The following is a 17,525-nucleotide window of genomic DNA, read 5'->3' on the forward strand; positions in this document are numbered from 1 at the left end:
TCTTCTGAACAGCACGTTGCAAGGCATCCCAGATATGCTCAATAAGGCTCATGTCTGAGAAGTCTGGTGGGCAGCGGAAGTGTTTGAACACAGAAAAGTGTTCCTGGAGCCACTCTGTAGCAACTCTGGACGTCTGGCGTGCAGCACTGTCCTGCTAGAATTTCCCAAGATCGTCGGAATCCACAATGGACATGAGTACAGGCAGGTGGTCAGACAAGACGCTTACGTACGTGTTACATGTCAGAGTCTATTTAGACGTATCAGGCGTCCCATATCACTCTAGCTGCACACGCCCCACACCATAACAGAGCCTCCACCAGCTTGAACAGTCCCCTGCTGACATGCAGGGTCCATGGAGGCATACAAGTTCACGTCCATCCGCTCGCTACAATTTGAAACGAGACTCGTCCGACCAGGCAACATGTTTCCACTCATCAACAGTCCATTGTAGGTGTTGATGGGCCTAGGCGAGGCGTAAAGCTTTGTGTCGTGCAGCCATGAAGGCTACAAGAGTGGGAATTCGGCTCCGAAAGCCCATATCGATGATGTTTCGTTGAGTAGTTCGCAAGCTGACACTTGTTGATGGCCCAGCATTGAAATGTGCAGCAATTTGGGGAAGGGTTGCACTTCTGTATTTCTGCCACGTTGAACGATTCTCTTCAGTTGTCGTTGGTCCCGTTCTTGCAGGATCTTTTTCCGGCCGCAGCGATGTCGGAGATTTGATGTTTTAACGGAATCCTGATATTCACGGTACACTCGTGAAATGGTCGTACGGGAAAATCTCCGCTTCATTGCTACCTCAGAAATGCTGTGTCCCATCGCTCGTGCGCCGACTGTAACACCACGTTCGAACTCACTTAAATTTTGATAACCTGTCATTCTAGCAGCAGTAACCGATCTAACAACTGCGCCAGACACTTGTTGTCTTATATAGGCGTTGCCGACCGCAGCACCGCATTCTGTCTGTTTATATATCTCTGTATGTGAATTAGCATGCCTATACCACTTTCTTTGCTGCTACGTCGTAGAATAAATGTTGTTCTCAGGTACATCTCTTTTCTAAATACGCAAAATGCAGCAGTCACCTGCATTAACCACACGCATCATTACAGCTGCGTCCAAACAAATATGTAGGTGACGAAGCTCAGTGTCCTCCTCGTACTTGGTCTTGGACAGCTGCTGCGAATAAACAGGTCCGTCGGCTGGGGCCGCATTTGCGTGGCCTCGCAGCTAACCGTAAAACACGTTACTGCCACTGCTCTCCGTGGTATTTATGTTTTGAAGCCGCCTGCCTTGGCAGTGGCTGCTGCGGTTGAGGAGGGAGGTGAGGGGGGGGGGGGGGAGGTAGAGAGGGAGTCAGCGTGGTCGCCTGTATCGTTTGCCTTTATCGCGCACAGTAAATTGAAAGCTGAGTGTCACAGCGAAAGTGCGGCCTCTTGCCGTGCAGACGGAGCTTGGAACTGTTGTTCCCGGTTTGCTGCATAGCGCAAGCGTAAGGTGTTCATCCAGACTGCTGATAAACCAAAACTTCAACGCCAACTTTCAGAGGTTGCCGACGGATGTCTTCTGAGTATTTTGATACAACGCACCCAAGGTCTAGGGCGGCTCAATACAGAGTAATTATATAATTATGATTTATTTGGTTTGTTACCACTGTCACCTTTCATTCTGCGAAAAAACCTTCACAACACTGAAGAAACCTGTAATATACAATACCCGAACGTGGAACACACAACAAAGAGTAATGCAACAAACTTCAGAGAAATGCAGAATTTCAAATGTTGAAGTGACAAGCTGGTTACGCTTTGCTTCAGCTTGATAATGGTCTGCTGATCGAAACCGGCAGCACTGAGCATAAAAATAAACAGCTGACGGTCATCTACAATGAAGTTTCATAACAGGTGCAAAATTACTGCTGTGTGGATACCGTCGGAGCAGGAAGAGCTCCACATAGCGTCGATGTGACGGTCTTCCACAACATACAGTGAACCCAGTCATGAGGTGCGCGTCGTCAACCCTCCATCAGTAAACCTATCCCTAGTACCTGCTGTGGATCACTGTTAAGCTGTCTACTGTAACACTGTCGGAAAAGAAAACCCTGGACATAAACGTGCTGTACTAAATGAAAACTTAAGGACATAGAGTTAAAGAGGGAATCACTGTTGTCAACAAATACCACTGTGAGTGAATGGTAGCAAGATACACAGCGCATACCGTCGATATTTGCAATTTTATCCACTATTTTCAGTGCAGTTCAGATACAAAACTAACTGGGGCAAGAAACCAAACAAGATTTAGTAGAACTATTACAAACTCACTTAGACTTTTGGTCGACAGATCAAAGTATTCAGAAAGGTATCCGTGGACAATCTTCGACAGTTTGTAAAATTTAAACTTTCACGGCCCCAAATGTCACAATTAATAAAATGTTCCAAGCTGTTACGCCGTGGTCGAATGGACTACACATTTGAACCGAACGTTTCGTCGCGTTTAAGCCGAACGTTTCGACCCCATCTGCGGAACATGCTTTGCAGCCAGCAGAACACCACATTCTTTTTGATAGTTTTCAAATATTGGCAGCCACAACCGGACACCCTGAAAGGCTATGCAAGGAGCAACACCTCAGGAATTTCAATCAGGCCGAGGAGGGTGTGAAACTGAATGACAATGGGACCCCGGTAATGAGGAAGATGTGTACCAGTCTTCCACCAATGGATGATAGCAACAGAGGACGACGGCTATCGGCAACAGCCAATTACGCTCGGGAGTTCAAAATATGTGACACACGCCACTGTACGGAAGCACTCGTAAACAGAATTTTGCTGCAATCGGTAGAGCGCCAGGATGTGAATCAGACACTCAAAGAAACTAGGATTCCCCTTCAAAATATCCTCCGCAGATGAGGACCAAACGTTGCGTGTAAATGTGAAATCCATTCGACCACGGCATAATAGCCTGTAGTATTGAATTTTCTTTGACAGTTTGTCGATGGATTTCCGGTCCACCCTTTATTCATACATGCTATCCGTTTAATACACCGACGATCTACCTTTGGAAGGTACGTGGCACACATACTTTAAACTAACTTGTGTATTTACAAGAATCCGCGAGGACAGAGACGAAAACAGTTTATAGACGGTACCCCGAAAAACAAGGTAAATATTCCCAGAGATGATATTAATGTCACACGATGTAAAGATGTTTGTATAAACGGCTCATTTACAATGGTTCCCGTGATTAACGCATTTTTCAAGTCGTTATTTTCTTAAGTGGTTTGATGTTCCATTTTCCTACGTTCTACTAAACTTCTCATGTCTGCATAGCTGTTACATCCAGTATAACCTGTAATACGTTTTGCGTATCCTGATCTTGGTTTGCCTCTTCAGTTTTTCCCGTCTACTGGTAGAAGCGGACCTCGGGGAAGATCAGTTTGGATTCCGTAGAAATGTTGGAACACGTGAGGCAATACTAACCTTACGACTTATCTTAGAAGAAAGAGTAAGAAAAGGCAAACCTACGTTTTTAGCATTTGTAGACTTAGAGAAAGCTTTTGACAACGTTAACTGGAATACTCTCTTTCAAATTCTGAAGATGGCAGGTTTAAAATACAGGAAGCGAGAGGCTATTTACAATTTGTACAGAAACCAGATGGCAGTTATAAGAGTCGAGGGGCATGAAAGGGAAGCAGTGGTTGGGAAAGGAGTGAGACAGGGTTGTAGCCTCTCCCCGATGTTATTCAATCTGTATATTGAGCAAGCAGTAAAGGAAACAAAAGAAAATTTCGGAGTAGGTATTAAAATCCATGGAGAAGAAATAAAAACTTTGAGGTTCGCCGATGACATTGTAATTCTGTCAGAGACAGCAAAGGACTTGGAAGAGCAGTTGAACGGAATGGACAGTGTCTTGAAAGGAGGATATAAGATGAACATCAACAAAAGCAAAACGAGGATAATGGAATGTAGTCTAATTAAATCGGGTGATGCTGAGGGGATTAGATTAGGAAATGAGACACTTAAAGTAGTAAAGGAATTTTGCTATTTAGGGAGTAAAATAACTGATGATGGTCGAAGTAGAGAGGATATAAAATGTAGACTGGCAATGACAAGGAAGTCGTTTCTGAAGAAGAGAAATTTGTTAACATCCAGTATAGATTTAAGCGTCAGGAAGTCGTTTCTGAAAGTATTTGTATGGAGTGTAGCGATGTATGGAAGTGAAACATGGACGATAACCAGTTTGGACAAGAAGAGAATAGAAGCTTTCGAAATGTGGTGCTACAGAAGAATGCTGAAGATAAGGTGGGTAGATCACGTAACTAATGAGGAGGTATTGAATAGGATTGGGGAGAAGAGAAGTTTGTGGCACAACTTGACTAGAAGAAGGGATCGGTTGGTAGGACATGTTTTGATGCATCAAGGGATCACAAATTTAGCATTGGAGGGCAGTGTGGAGGGTAAAAATCGTAGAGGGAGACCAAGAGATCAATACACTAAGCAGATTCAGGAGGATGTAGGTTGCAGTAGGTACTGGGAGATGAAGAAGCTTGCACAGGATAGAGTAGCATGGAGAGCTGCATCAAACCAGTCTCAGGACTGAAGACCACAACAACAACAACAACTCTTCCTTTCAGCAGAAGGTTAACTGTATGCATATGCCGAGGTAGTTGTCCCACTAACCTGTCGCCCGCATCTCGTGGTCGTGTGGTAGCGTTCTCGCTTCCCACGCCCGGGTTCCCGGGTTCGATTCCCGGCGGGGTCAGGGATTTTCTCTTCCTCGTGATGGCTGGGTGTTGTGTGCTGTCCTTAGGTTAGTTAGGTTTAAGTAGTTCTAAGTTCTAGGGGACTGATGACCGTAGATGTTAAGTCCCATAGTGCTCAGAGCCCCACTAACCTGTCACTTGTTCTAGTAATTATTTTCTTTGAGCCTCTGTCTACATCTTTTCTTCTTAGTAATTGTTAATTTCGTACTTAGCTTGCCCACATAATTTTTGATATGGTTCGATAGCACCATACATCAAATGCTTCAAGCCATTTCTTCTCTTTATTTCTGATGGTCCACTTTTCACTTCCATAGAATACTGTGCTTCAGAGATAAAGTTTCAGGAACTTCTTCCTCAATTTCATATCAATATCTCTCTTGAGGAAAACTTCCCCTGGCTTTGCTTTAGCACAATGGCCTCGCATTCGGGAAGATGACGTTTCAAATCCACGTCTGGCTATCTAGATTTACGTTTTCTTTGGTCTCCATAAACTGCTCCAGGCAAATGACAAAATGGTTCCTTCCAAAGCGCGCGACTGATTGTGTTCCTCATGCTTGAAACAACAAGAACAAATGATAGATTTAAAAGGTATTAAAGATCACTTTCTTCTCTAGTGTTTTAGGTAGGACATCACTATTTTTCTCAAATTGTCATGGATTATTTACGACGAGTTATATGTAGTGTGATGGTGCAGTTAAAATAGTTAACTCCTTGAAGAGCTTCATACATGACGATTGTGGGTGAACGCCATATATTATTATTCTTACTGTGCGCTTTTGTGGACTCTGTACTTTCTGTCTGAACGGTTAGTGATTATTCCATAAGACGCTATGAGTGAAAATATTGCAAAATGTATCAGGAGATTGATTGGATTATTCCTAACACTAGCAAGTACACGCAGAGCAAAAGTAGCTGAACTGTATGAGAACTCACTATTTTGGTTCTTTCAATTCAAGTTTTCGTCAGTATGGACACCTAAATATGTGAACCACTCAACCAAATTTTTTGACTCCTGTTCATGTACTACATCACTGTTACACACTTTTAGTTGTAAATCACTGAATATAGTGTGTTGTTCTCAAAGTTAAGGGACATCCATTTATCAGAGAGCTACTTACAAACTCTTTGAAAAACACCATTAACATCTCTTCTGTTACTTTCTCTGTAGTGGGATTTATCACAACACTAGTATTGGCTACAAAAAGTACCAATTCTGCTTGTTGAATGTTAAATGGAGGATTGATCACATAAATAAGGAACAGAAGTTGACCAAAATTGAGCCTTGTGGGACTCCGTTTGTAATTTCTTCCCAGTTATTAAAATTTTCTAATTTTGCATCACAGTTTGCATTATTCACCACAATGTTTAGCATTCTACTTATTAAGTGTGATTCATACCATTTGAAAAATGACGATGTCTATAATTCCTGGTATTTAACTTCTTCATCCCTGTGGTTATATGATGTTCAGAGAAGCAAAGAACATCTATCACTTCGGAATTTTCCACAGTTTCCTGGCGTACAAGAAGCTCGTCTTGTTTGTTCCGCTGACAGAAAGCAGATTTACTTTTCTGGAAAGTATTACATATTATATTATAGTTCTGTTTTAATGTTATATAACTTGATTCTAACGTAAAAAATGCGCCCCCCTGTCTCCAGTCATCACAGCGAGTTAGTCTTACGTCCTGTGGCCAACCTTAAATTTCCTTTGAGATGCTCAGCTAATCTGTGCTTTCCTCTCCTATTCGATGCAGCCCATGATTTTTGTATCCCCATCTCCCCATTGCAGGAACAGGTCCAGCAAAGAAATCATACTTTGTATCATTCGAAAGCAACCCACTCAGCTCTTTGTTTACACGGCTGACAGGTGTATCGTTCAAGGCCTAGTTATGTCGCTGCAAAACCTCCACAAACCGTACATGCGCTCGTGCTATTTCCTTCAGGTCACTTTCAACACTATACTCTAGGCTGTTAGACAGGCTATTTCCGCTCCTCCTACTATACGCAGATGATGCTCTTCATTTAAATCTCTGGACAAAGCTTATATGTTCTCTCTCACCTCGCTATTCTCGGCACTCAGTATCACAGTGCTTGTGACCTGGTATTCTACACCTAGCTTATCGTGTTGCATTTAGCCCACACTCTTCTAGTTATTGCTACCAAGCAGCAGGACTCTTTTTCTTCCTGCGTACTTGATTTTACAACTGACCTAGACTAACTTTGGCTAGGGGTCAGCTGTACTCCACTCCAATTTCTCAAAAAGTGATTTAATCTCTTCTCCTGTTTCAGGTAACAAGTTAAACCGATTCCTAACCGAAGTCTGATATGTGGTTTCTGGGGATTCTTCCCTTTTCGCCTTTTTCCCAGCTCCCAATGTCTCTTTCCCTCTTCAATGTATCTAATTCAATATACACCAGTTATAATTCTGCCTGATCCACGTTCCACTTTTCTCAAATATGTAATCTATAATTCCATGGAAGAACCTCATCTGATACTGTACTGGTTTCCTCACCACAATCACCCCAGTGAAATACCAGCCCACAGTCCTGATAAGTTTCTCCTTTACTACCCAAGCAACGGTAACAATTTTATCGTAACCTAAGATTTACCCACTCGCTTAAACTGTATTGAAGTAAAAAATGGTAAAAATTTATGTTTCGGTGAGCTGCGCAGCTAATTTACCGGCGGCAGGCGGACCTAAAGTAAGAGAATATATCCTGATGAACCAAAACATTGTTGAATAATATCTTGTTCCTCCGTCTTTGGAACGAAATACATCTCTGATTATGCATATCAGGGATCCGACAGTTTGTTGATATGTTTGTGGAGGTCTATATACTGGCGATGTATTTCGCGTAAATAACAGGCTGCTGATTTGCGCACTGGGTGGTGATACCAGCGACCAAGACGAGTCCATAGGATTTAAGTCAAGAAAATTTAGTCGACAAGACATCAACGAGAGTACACCACAATGCTCCTCAAACCACTGTTGCACGATTGTGGCTCCGAGACACGTATAGTTATACTGCTGAAAGACGACGTAGCCGTCGGGAAAGACATGAAGCATGAATGGACGCCCGTGGTTCGCAGCCGTCAGCGTGTCTTCGATAACTCCCATAGCATATTACTGCTGCCACCAGTCTGCTTCCACTGAGCGCGGCACGTTTCGAGCAGCTGTACACCTCGATGACGGCTATTGTGGAGACGATCATTGACCTAGCGTAGAAAAATATGCTTCACCCGAAGAGCTGACACGTTTCCATTGATCGACGGTCAATGATGATGATGATGATGATGTTTGGTTTATGGGGAGCTCAACTGCGAGGTTATCAGCGCCCGTACAAATTCCCAAACTTTGGTCAATCCAAACTCAACACTTTCATGAATTATGATGAAATGATGAGGACAACAGAAACACCCAGTCATCTCGAGGCAGGTGAAAATCCCTGACCCCACCGGGAATCGAACCCGGGACCCCGTGCTCGGATCGACGGCCGAATCCCGATAGTCCCGTGCCCACTGAAATCATAACTGACGTTGTCGTTGGGGCAACATGTAAACACTTAGGGGTGGTCTGCTGTGGACCTCCATGTTTAACAATGTACGATGAACGAAGTACTCCGAAACACTTGAGTGTGCACCAGCATTGTTCTCTCAGTAAAGAGGCCACGGACCACCACCTATCCTACGTTACAGAGCAGAGAAATCTCAGAACTCTACATTCTGTGAAAGGTCGTGGACGTCCAACGACGTAGCATCCAGTGGTAGTTTCACTGTTATTGTACCTCTTTCCGTACAAGCTCACGACAGTAGCACGTCAACATTCGACCAGCTTCGCCCTTTTCGGGATAATCGTTCACAGGCTCTGCGTAATAATAACCTGTCCTTTGTCACTTATTTCAATGGATTTCCCCATTTTCAGCCCTTATCTTCGCTTGGTTGATCCCCGTCCGTGTCTAATCCGTTTACCTACTTTTGTTACTGCGCTATGTGTCCGCAGTGCCACCAGGCGGCAACCAGTATTGTGGTAGAAAGTGGTCATACTGTTCTGGTTTATGTGTAAACACGACACAGATATTCACTGAACGTAATATTAGGTTGCAGAACACACGAAATAAATGAAAACTAACAACACTCTTCAACCGACACTATCTGGGAACTGTGAAAAGCACTGTAATTCGTCTAAATAACACGTAACGAATTAACGGTCGTCTTACGATAATCCTGGAATAGAAACCCCCACAAATACCCATCGAACGTAAGTTTGAAGTCACATAATACACGAAATGAATGGAACTAGAAAGGCACGATCTTCTTGACAGCAGTCCCGATGATATACTCTTCGAAAATCATGAAAAGCACTGTAAAGTATTCAGAACAACATGTAGCCTTTGGCAACTTCTTGTGACGAGGGAGCGCTTGCAGAGTGCTGCCGTCCATCACGACTGTTGACTTCCTTCTTTCCTTCCTTCCTCTGTCCTTGCCAGTGTACGCCTGATATCTTCATTGCTTCGGCTGTCCAGTGTAATTTTGCTTCCTAGGGAGAATTAATTCACTTCTCCCGCTCTTGGCCTTAAATACTTGTCATTCCCCTTTCTGCTACAGCCCTTCACCTCTGCCTTTGCTCTATTTATCATTACGTAACAATCTTTGCGATGCAAGTTCGTTGTCTATTCCCCTCAAAATCTCTAAAAACTCTCGAAAAACGCTCTTACATGTGGCTGTTATCCTCCAGAACGTTAACGTTAATATCCGTTCCAAGTGATTTTCTATTACTGCTGTGAAGTTTTTCTTAAATTGCTTTGCTGCTTCCTCAGTTTACAAGTAGTACAAAAGTCTTTATAAGCTGCTTATTATCACTACGGGAACATTCTATTAAGTTATTTATTTTCAGTGTTTCTTAATATTATAATATTTATTCATCAAGTCACAAATGTACATCGCTTCATATAAAAAAGTCGACAGACCTCGAAAAATATAGAACGGTTCACGATACATTTTAAACATTTAATGAAATCAACCGTCAATAAACTTTTGTACTCTTAGAGAACATGTTGCAGTGCTTGTCTTGGTGTATCCTTACGTTCTTTAATGTATGTTACGGTGGCAATGATGCGAACTAGCAGTTCATTTCTCTTGTCGATATTTATTCAGTGCGCTGGTGTATTTATTGACCTTCAACACCAAGCAGTGGTGGATCTGATGATATGTATGGTCACAATAATACGGCTAACCACTAACTATGACTGAGATGCATTGCTTTACATGAACTGTAAAATATGAGAGGAGTTGAATCATCCTGCGAGACCATTATCTTTCCCTCGACCAACAGTACATGCTCTTCTTGTTCAGCTTACGTATTTTCGATGCAGGAATACTAGGAGAAAATAAAAAAAAGACATTTATCCACCTTGTCTTCTTGTCCACGTGCTAATATTCAGAAGAGCCGGCACAAGCAAAACACAACAAATCTACTCAAGCTGAATGTCACTGAGTGTGATAATGTGTCTTCACTAGCATCTGCAGTCATGATGGCTGCACTGCTTTCCACAGCTGTAGATGACTCCGTGTGGAGACGATTCTGCAGATATTCAAATGGGTTAGCAGTCAGGGATTTGGGACGTACAGAATAATTTTCTTTTAAAATTTTGGTCGTTGATTTTTGTTGTGTCTAGACAAGACAGCCTAGACACAATGAGAGGAAGCCGACAGGCACGCACTAAGCTAAAGCAGGAGGGCGTGAGGTCTGAAACAGGATACGTAATGAATGCTATAAAGAAAAGTACGTAGCTTCTGGAATACTTAACTTTAATCCATCCTTTTGGTACATCTGGAGATTGTGGCGATACAAGTGAGACTCTTTAGATACATGCAATGTTACTAATGGCGCCTTGCTAGGTCGTAGCCATTGACTTAGCTGAAGGCTATTCTAACTATCGGCTCGGCAAAGGAGCGTGGCTTCGACAGTGTGCATCGCTAGCTACGTCGTTCGTACAACTGGGGCGAGTGCTAGTCCGTATCTCGAGACCTGCCTTGTGGTGGCGCTCGGTCTGCGATCACACAGTGCCGACACGCGGGTCCGACATGTACTAATGGACCGCGGCCGATTTAAAACTACCACCTAGCAAGTGTGGTGTCTGGCGGTGACACCACAATTTTCCACACTCCTAAACATACCTATGTCCGATGTTTCCGGTGATAGTGAAGTGGAAACGTGAAGGGACACGTACAGCACAAAAGCGTACTGGTCGACCTCGTCTGTTGACTGGCAGAGACCGCCGACAGTTAAAGAGGGTCGTAATGTGACCAGCAGCCATCTATCCAGACCATCACACTGGAATCCCATACTGCATCAGGATCCGCTGCAAGTACTATGACAGTTACGCGAGAGGTAAGAAAAATTGAATTTCATGGTCGTGCGGCTCCTCATAAGCCACACATCACGCCAGTATGTGCCAAAGGACGCCTTGCTTGGTGTAAGGGGCGTAAACATTGGATGACTGAACAGTGGAAAAACGATGTGTGGAGTGACAAATGACGGTACAAGATGTGACGATTCGATGGCAGGGTGTGGGCATGGCGAATGCTCGGCGAACGTCATCTGCCAGCTCGTGTAGTGCCAACAGTAAAATTCAGAGGCGGTAGTGTTATGGTGTGGTTGTGTTTTTCATGGACGGGGCTTGCACCCCTTGTTGTTTTGCATGGCCCTATCGCAGAACAGGCCTACATTTTTGTTTTAAGCACCTTCTTGCTTCCCACTGTTGAAGAGCAATTCGGGGAAAGGGACTGTATCTTTCAACACTATCGAGCACCTTTTCATAATGCACGGTCTGTGGCGGAGTGGTTGCACGGCAATAACATATCTGTAACGGACTAGCCTGCACAGAGTCCTAACCTGAATCCTATAGAACACCTTTGCGACGTATTGGACGCCGACTTCGTGCCGGGCCTCACCGACCGACATCGATACCTCTCCTCTGTGCAGCACTCCATGAAGAATGGGCTTCCATACCCCATGAAACCTTTCAGCACGTGATTGAACGTGTGCCTGCGCAAATGGAAGCTGCCATAAAGGCTAAGGGTGGGCCAACACCGCAATGAATTCCAGCACTACCGATGGAGGGCGCCATGAACTTGTATGTCATTTTCAACCAGGTGTCCGGATACTTTTGATCATATACTGTATGTGTGAATTGGGCCTAAAGGACGAAAGGCGTGTGCGCCATCTGTCTGTGAATCGTGTGAAGTCTGTTCTTTTATTTATTTATTTATTTATTGTTCCGTGGGACCAAATTAAGGAGAAGTCTCCATGGTCATGGAACGAGTCAATACATGAAATTATATCACGATATTAGAAACAGATAAAATGAAATATAAAAAACATATTCAAGTGACAAGTCGTAAGTCTAAATAAAGAAAATCGACAATGTAACACTGGAATTTGCTTAATTTTTTAGCTCTTCCAGGAGCTCCTCAACAGAGTAGAAGGAGTGAGTCATGAGGAAACTCTTCAGTTGAGACTTAAAAGAGTTTGGGCTACTGCTAAAATTTTTAAGTTCTTGTGGTAGCTTATTCAAAATGGATGCAGCAGAATACTGCACTCCTTTCTGCACAAGAGTCAAGGACGTGCATTCCACATGCAGATTGGATTTCTGCCTAGTATTAATTGAGTGAAAGCTGCTAACTCTTGGGAATAGGCTAACATTGCTAACAACAAACTACATTAAAGAAAATATATACTGTGAGGGCAATGTCAGAATTCCCAGACTATTGAATAGGGGTCGACAAGAGGTTCTCGAACTTACACCACATATAGCTCGAACGGCCCGTTTTTGAGCCAAAAATACCCTTTTTGAATCAGAAGAATTACCCCAAAAAATTATACCATGCGACATAAGCGTATGAAAATATGTGAAGTAGACTACGTTTCGTGTTGAAATGTCACTTATTTCAGATACTGTTCTAATGGTAAATAAAGCAGCATTTAGTTTCTGAATAAGATCCTGGGCATGGACTTTCCACAAGAGCTTACTATCTATCCGAACGCCTACGAACTTGAACTATTCCGTCTCGCTTATAATATGCCCATTCTGTCTGATCAAAATATCGGTTCTTGTTGAATTGTGAGTTAGAAACCGTAAAAACCGAGTCTAACTGTGATTTAGCATCAAATTATTTGCCACAAGCCACGAACTTATTTCATGAACTACTGTTTCAATATTACACACAAGATCCTTCACTATCAAGCTGGTGTCATCAGCAAACAGAAATATTTTTGAATCACCTGTAATACTAAAAGGCATATCATTTATATAAATAAGAAACAGCAGTGGCCCCCACACCGACCCTTGGGGAACGCCCCACTTAACAGGGCCCCATTGGGACTGAACATCACTACCACTCTCAATATTGCGGAGAATTACCTTCTGCTTTCTGTTCTTAAAGTAAGAGGCGAACCAATTGTACGCTACTCCCCTTACTCCATAATGGTCCAACTTCTGCAGTAATATTTTGTGGTCAACACAGTCAAAAGCCTTCGTTAAATCAAAGAAAACACCTAGCGTTCGCAACCTTTTATTTAATCCGTCCAAAACCCCACAGAGAAAACAAAATATAGCATTTTCAGTTGTTAAACCATTTCTAAAACCAAACTGAACATTTGACAGCAAATTATGTGAATTTAAATGCTCCAGTAACCTTGTATATACAACCTTCTCGATAACTTTAGCAAACACAGATGGCATAGAAATAGGTGTAAAATTGTCATTATTATCAATGTCTCCCTTTTTATAAAGAGGCTTCACTACCGAGTACTTTAATCGGTCAGGAAACCGACCACTCCTAAAGGAAAAGTTACAGATATGGCTAAGTACTGGGCTAACATACATAGAACAATACTTCAGTATTCTGCTAGATACCCCGTCATATCCATGAGAGTTCTTGGTCTTTAGTGATTTAATTATTAACTCAATCTCCCTCTTGTCAGTATCATGGACGAGCATTTCAGGTAACAGTCTCGGAACACTTTTTTCTAAGAGCGCTATATGATTCCCTGTTGGGACTAGGTTTCTATTTAGTTCACCTGCTGTATTCAGAAAGTGATTATTAAATACTGTACATATATGCGACCTATCAGTAACACGGACATTCCCACTACGCACTGATTCTATATCCTCGACCTGTTTCTGCAGACTAGCCACTTCCTTTACGACCGACCATATGGTTTTAATTTTATCCTAAGACTTAGCTATTCTATCTGCATACCACATACTTTTTGCCTTCCTAATAACATTTTTAAGCACCTTACAATAATGTTTGTAATGGGCTGCTGCATTTAGATTTTGACTGTTTCTAACGTTTTGATATAATTGCCACTTTGTTCTACAAGATATTCTTATCCCTCTAGTCAGCCACCCAGGCTGCCTGTTTGTGCTAGTACCCTGTTTTGAACGTTCTAACGGAAAGCAACTTTCAAAGAGCGCGAGAATAGTCTTGAAAAAAGCATTATATTTATCGTCTACTGCATCAGCGCTATAAACATATTGCCACTCTTGTTCCTTGATAAGGTTTACAAAGGTCTCTACAGCAACTGGATCAACTTTCCTAAAAAGTTGATAACTATATTTAACATGTGTTGCAGCACAAAAATCTTTTAGTGTTAAAATTTGTGCATCATGATCTGAAAGGCCATTCACCTTTTTTCCTAACAGAATGCCCTTCTAGTAATGAGGAATGAACAAAAATGTTGTCTATGGTTGTTCTACTGTTCCCTTGCACTCTCGTTGGAAATAATACGGTTTGCATAAGATTATATGAATTAAGAAGGTCTACCAGCATCCTCTTCCTTGCACAATCACTTATACAATTAATATTGTAGTCACCACATATAACTAACTTTTTGTATTTCCTATAAAGTGAACCAAGAACTTCCTCTAGCTTTAGCAAAAACGTTGTGAAATTGGAGTCTGGGGATCTATAAATAACAACAGTTAGAAGTTTAGCTCCGTTAAATTTAACCACACCTGCACAACCTTTTCAATGCAGTACTTTGAAACATCAATTGGTTTTTCACATACATGGCTACTCCCCCACACAGCAAAGAGCTCCTCGAAAAGCTGCCAGCCAACCTGTATCCTGGTAAAGGAAGCCACTGAATTATCTCCATATTTAAGAAGTGTTCAGATATACCAATAATATCAGAGTCAACATCTATAAGCAGTTCACTAACTTTATCTCTAATACCTTGTTTATTTTGATGAAATGTGCTAATTCCCTCATTACTCGGATACCTATGCTTTGTCAAAAGTGGTTCCTTTGTTAGAGAGACTTCCCTTAAGCAGGAATACCTATCAGCTGACTTCAATCTAAAAAAGGTGCAGCTCTAACACCCACTACTGCAGGAATTTTCCCATGAGCGATCCCACCCACCCCACCTATGCAGTCACCTATAAGCTTTGCCAATCTCCCCTTCCCATACCTGTTGAGGTGCAGGCCATGTCTAGTGAAACCCGTCCTGCTGATAGACTCCACCGACACCACTGAAATGTGACCCATGCTTTCTGTCATCAGCGCACCCCCAAGTCTCATGTTATTTTAATTGTTTGTATATCATAGTGTCTTAAGCAAAATTCGGGGCCAGCCATGCATTTGCCTAAAGTTGCGTGGGAAAAAGCCAAAAAACTACACTCAGGGTGGCCGGTCTTGCAGCCCATGGTCGTTAGTAATCCTGGAGGTTTGCGCCCCACGCTTTAGGTTATCTTGGTAGGTAGTTTTCTAGTATTTTACTATCCTCATTTTCGGTTACTTTTAAACAGATCATCCGATGATGAGATGGCAAGATGTCGAAAGAGGTTACGATAACAACTTTGAAACCTGAGACTGAAAAAGGTAATAAAGAAGTCAGTATACGTTGGTGTTGTAATTTCGCTTTCCTTTCAATCTGTTTGAATCTGTGATACATTAATAAACAAACGTACTATTGGTCAAATTGCTGCTTGTTATGTGCCGTTTCTATCATTTAAGATATTCTTTCGTGTGATTTTACTCATGACTCATATCCTGATTCTTTTTTAAACGTTTGCTGAAACCGCGTAACTCAGTGCCAGCTTTCAGAAATGAAAAGAAACTTGTACACTTCTTTGGTATTAGTAACTGTCAACAACTGTGTGAAATAAATCCGTTATATCGAGATAGCAACTGTTCGAATATAATGGTCATGCTCTTACCTTCAGTTGTCTTGTTCATACATTCCCAGAAGGAAACCTGAAAAAAGGAGCAATCACTTAGAAATAATTACAATTAATCATTTCAGTACAAAATCTTTCTATTTATAGTAATCTTATGTCGAGTCGATATTAACTTAAAACAGCGGCTTCTAGTACCCAGTATGTTCACCGTTTCTTTACCATAATCTTTTCAATTGGTATCCACCTTATGTTTATCGCACAGAAGCTGTTCTTCTTCGCGATGATATTTTTCATTATATTTATACATTCACAACACAACACTGTAACATTAATCGTCTCATGTTTATTTAATTTCAGTTTAAATCAGTCTGTACTCCAATTGACCCACCCTAGGGCCAGAGTGGCAACAGCAATAACAAACGATCAACTACACGCTGTCATTATCAGTGATATGATCCGATACAGTTGTAAATTTTTTTTGTTTCCTAAAAAGAAAGCACAAGCATGTTTCTTGGTCTGTATCCCATCTTCAGGTACACTTGGAAAAGCTATACTCCTGGAAATGGAAAAAAGAACACATCGACACCGGTGTGTCAGACCCACCATACTTGCTCCGGACACTGCGAGAGGGCTGTACAAGCAATGATCACACGCACGGCACAACGGACACACCAGGAACCGCGGTGTTGGCCGTCGAATGGCGCTAGCTGCGCAGCATTTGTGCACCGCCGCCGTCAGTGTGAGCCAGTTTGCCGTGGCATACGGAGCTCCATCGCAGTCTTTAACACTGGTAGCATGCCGCGACAGCGTGGACGTGAACTGTATGTGCAGCTGACGGACTTTGAGCGAGGGCGTATAGTGGGCATGCGGGAGGCCGGGTGGACGTACCGCCGAATTGCTCAACACGTGGGGCGTGAGGTCTCCACAGTACATCGATGTTGTCGCCAGTGGTCGGCGGAAGGTGCACGTGCCCGTCGACCTGGGACCGGACCGCAGCGACGCACGGATGCACGCCATGACCGTAGGATCCTACGCAGTGCCGTAGGGGACCGCACCGCCACTTCCCAGCAAATTAGCGACACTGTTGCTCCTGGGGTATCGGCGAGGACCATTCGCAACCGTCTTCATGAAGCTGGGCTACGGTCCCGCACACCGTTAGGCCGTCTTCCGCTCACGCCCCAACATCGTGCAGCCCGCTTCCAGTGGTGTCGCGACAGGCGTGAATGGAGGGACGAATGGAGACGTGTCGTCTTCAGCGATGAGAGTCGCTTCTGCCTTGGTGCCAGTGATGGTCGTATGCGTGTTTGGCGCCGTGCAGGTGAGCGCCACAATCAGGACTGCATACGACCGAGGCACACAGGGCCAACACCCGGCATCATGGTGTGGGGAGCGATCTCTTACACTGGCCGTACACCACTGGTGATCGTCGAGGGGACACTGAATAGTGCATGGTACATCCAAACCGTCATCGAACCCATCGTTCTACCATTCCTTGACCGGCAAGGGAACTTGCTGTTCCAACAGGACAATGCACGTCCGCATGTATCCCGTGCCACCCAACGTGCTCTAGAAGGTGCAAGTCAAC

The 17,525-nt window shown here is 43.1% G+C and overlaps 1 protein-coding gene across 1 annotated transcript in view; it reads right to left on the reverse strand.

Moving 5' to 3' along the window:
* LOC124593768 (reversion-inducing cysteine-rich protein with Kazal motifs-like) overlaps positions 1-16,234 on the reverse strand; it is a 208,104-nt gene extending 191,870 nt beyond the window's left edge. The window contains exons 1-2 of the mRNA XM_047132117.1: positions 16,160-16,234; positions 15,980-16,016 (exon numbers count right to left, since the gene is read on the reverse strand). Coding sequence (XP_046988073.1) covers positions 15,980-16,016; positions 16,160-16,234 — 112 coding nt within the window. The remainder of the gene's footprint in view (positions 1-15,979; positions 16,017-16,159) is intronic.
* Between the last annotated feature and the right edge of the window lie 1,291 nt (positions 16,235-17,525).

The sequence above is a fragment of the Schistocerca americana genome, chromosome 2 (assembly GCF_021461395.2).
Source record: "Schistocerca americana isolate TAMUIC-IGC-003095 chromosome 2, iqSchAmer2.1, whole genome shotgun sequence".
NCBI lineage: Eukaryota > Metazoa > Arthropoda > Insecta > Orthoptera > Acrididae > Schistocerca > Schistocerca americana.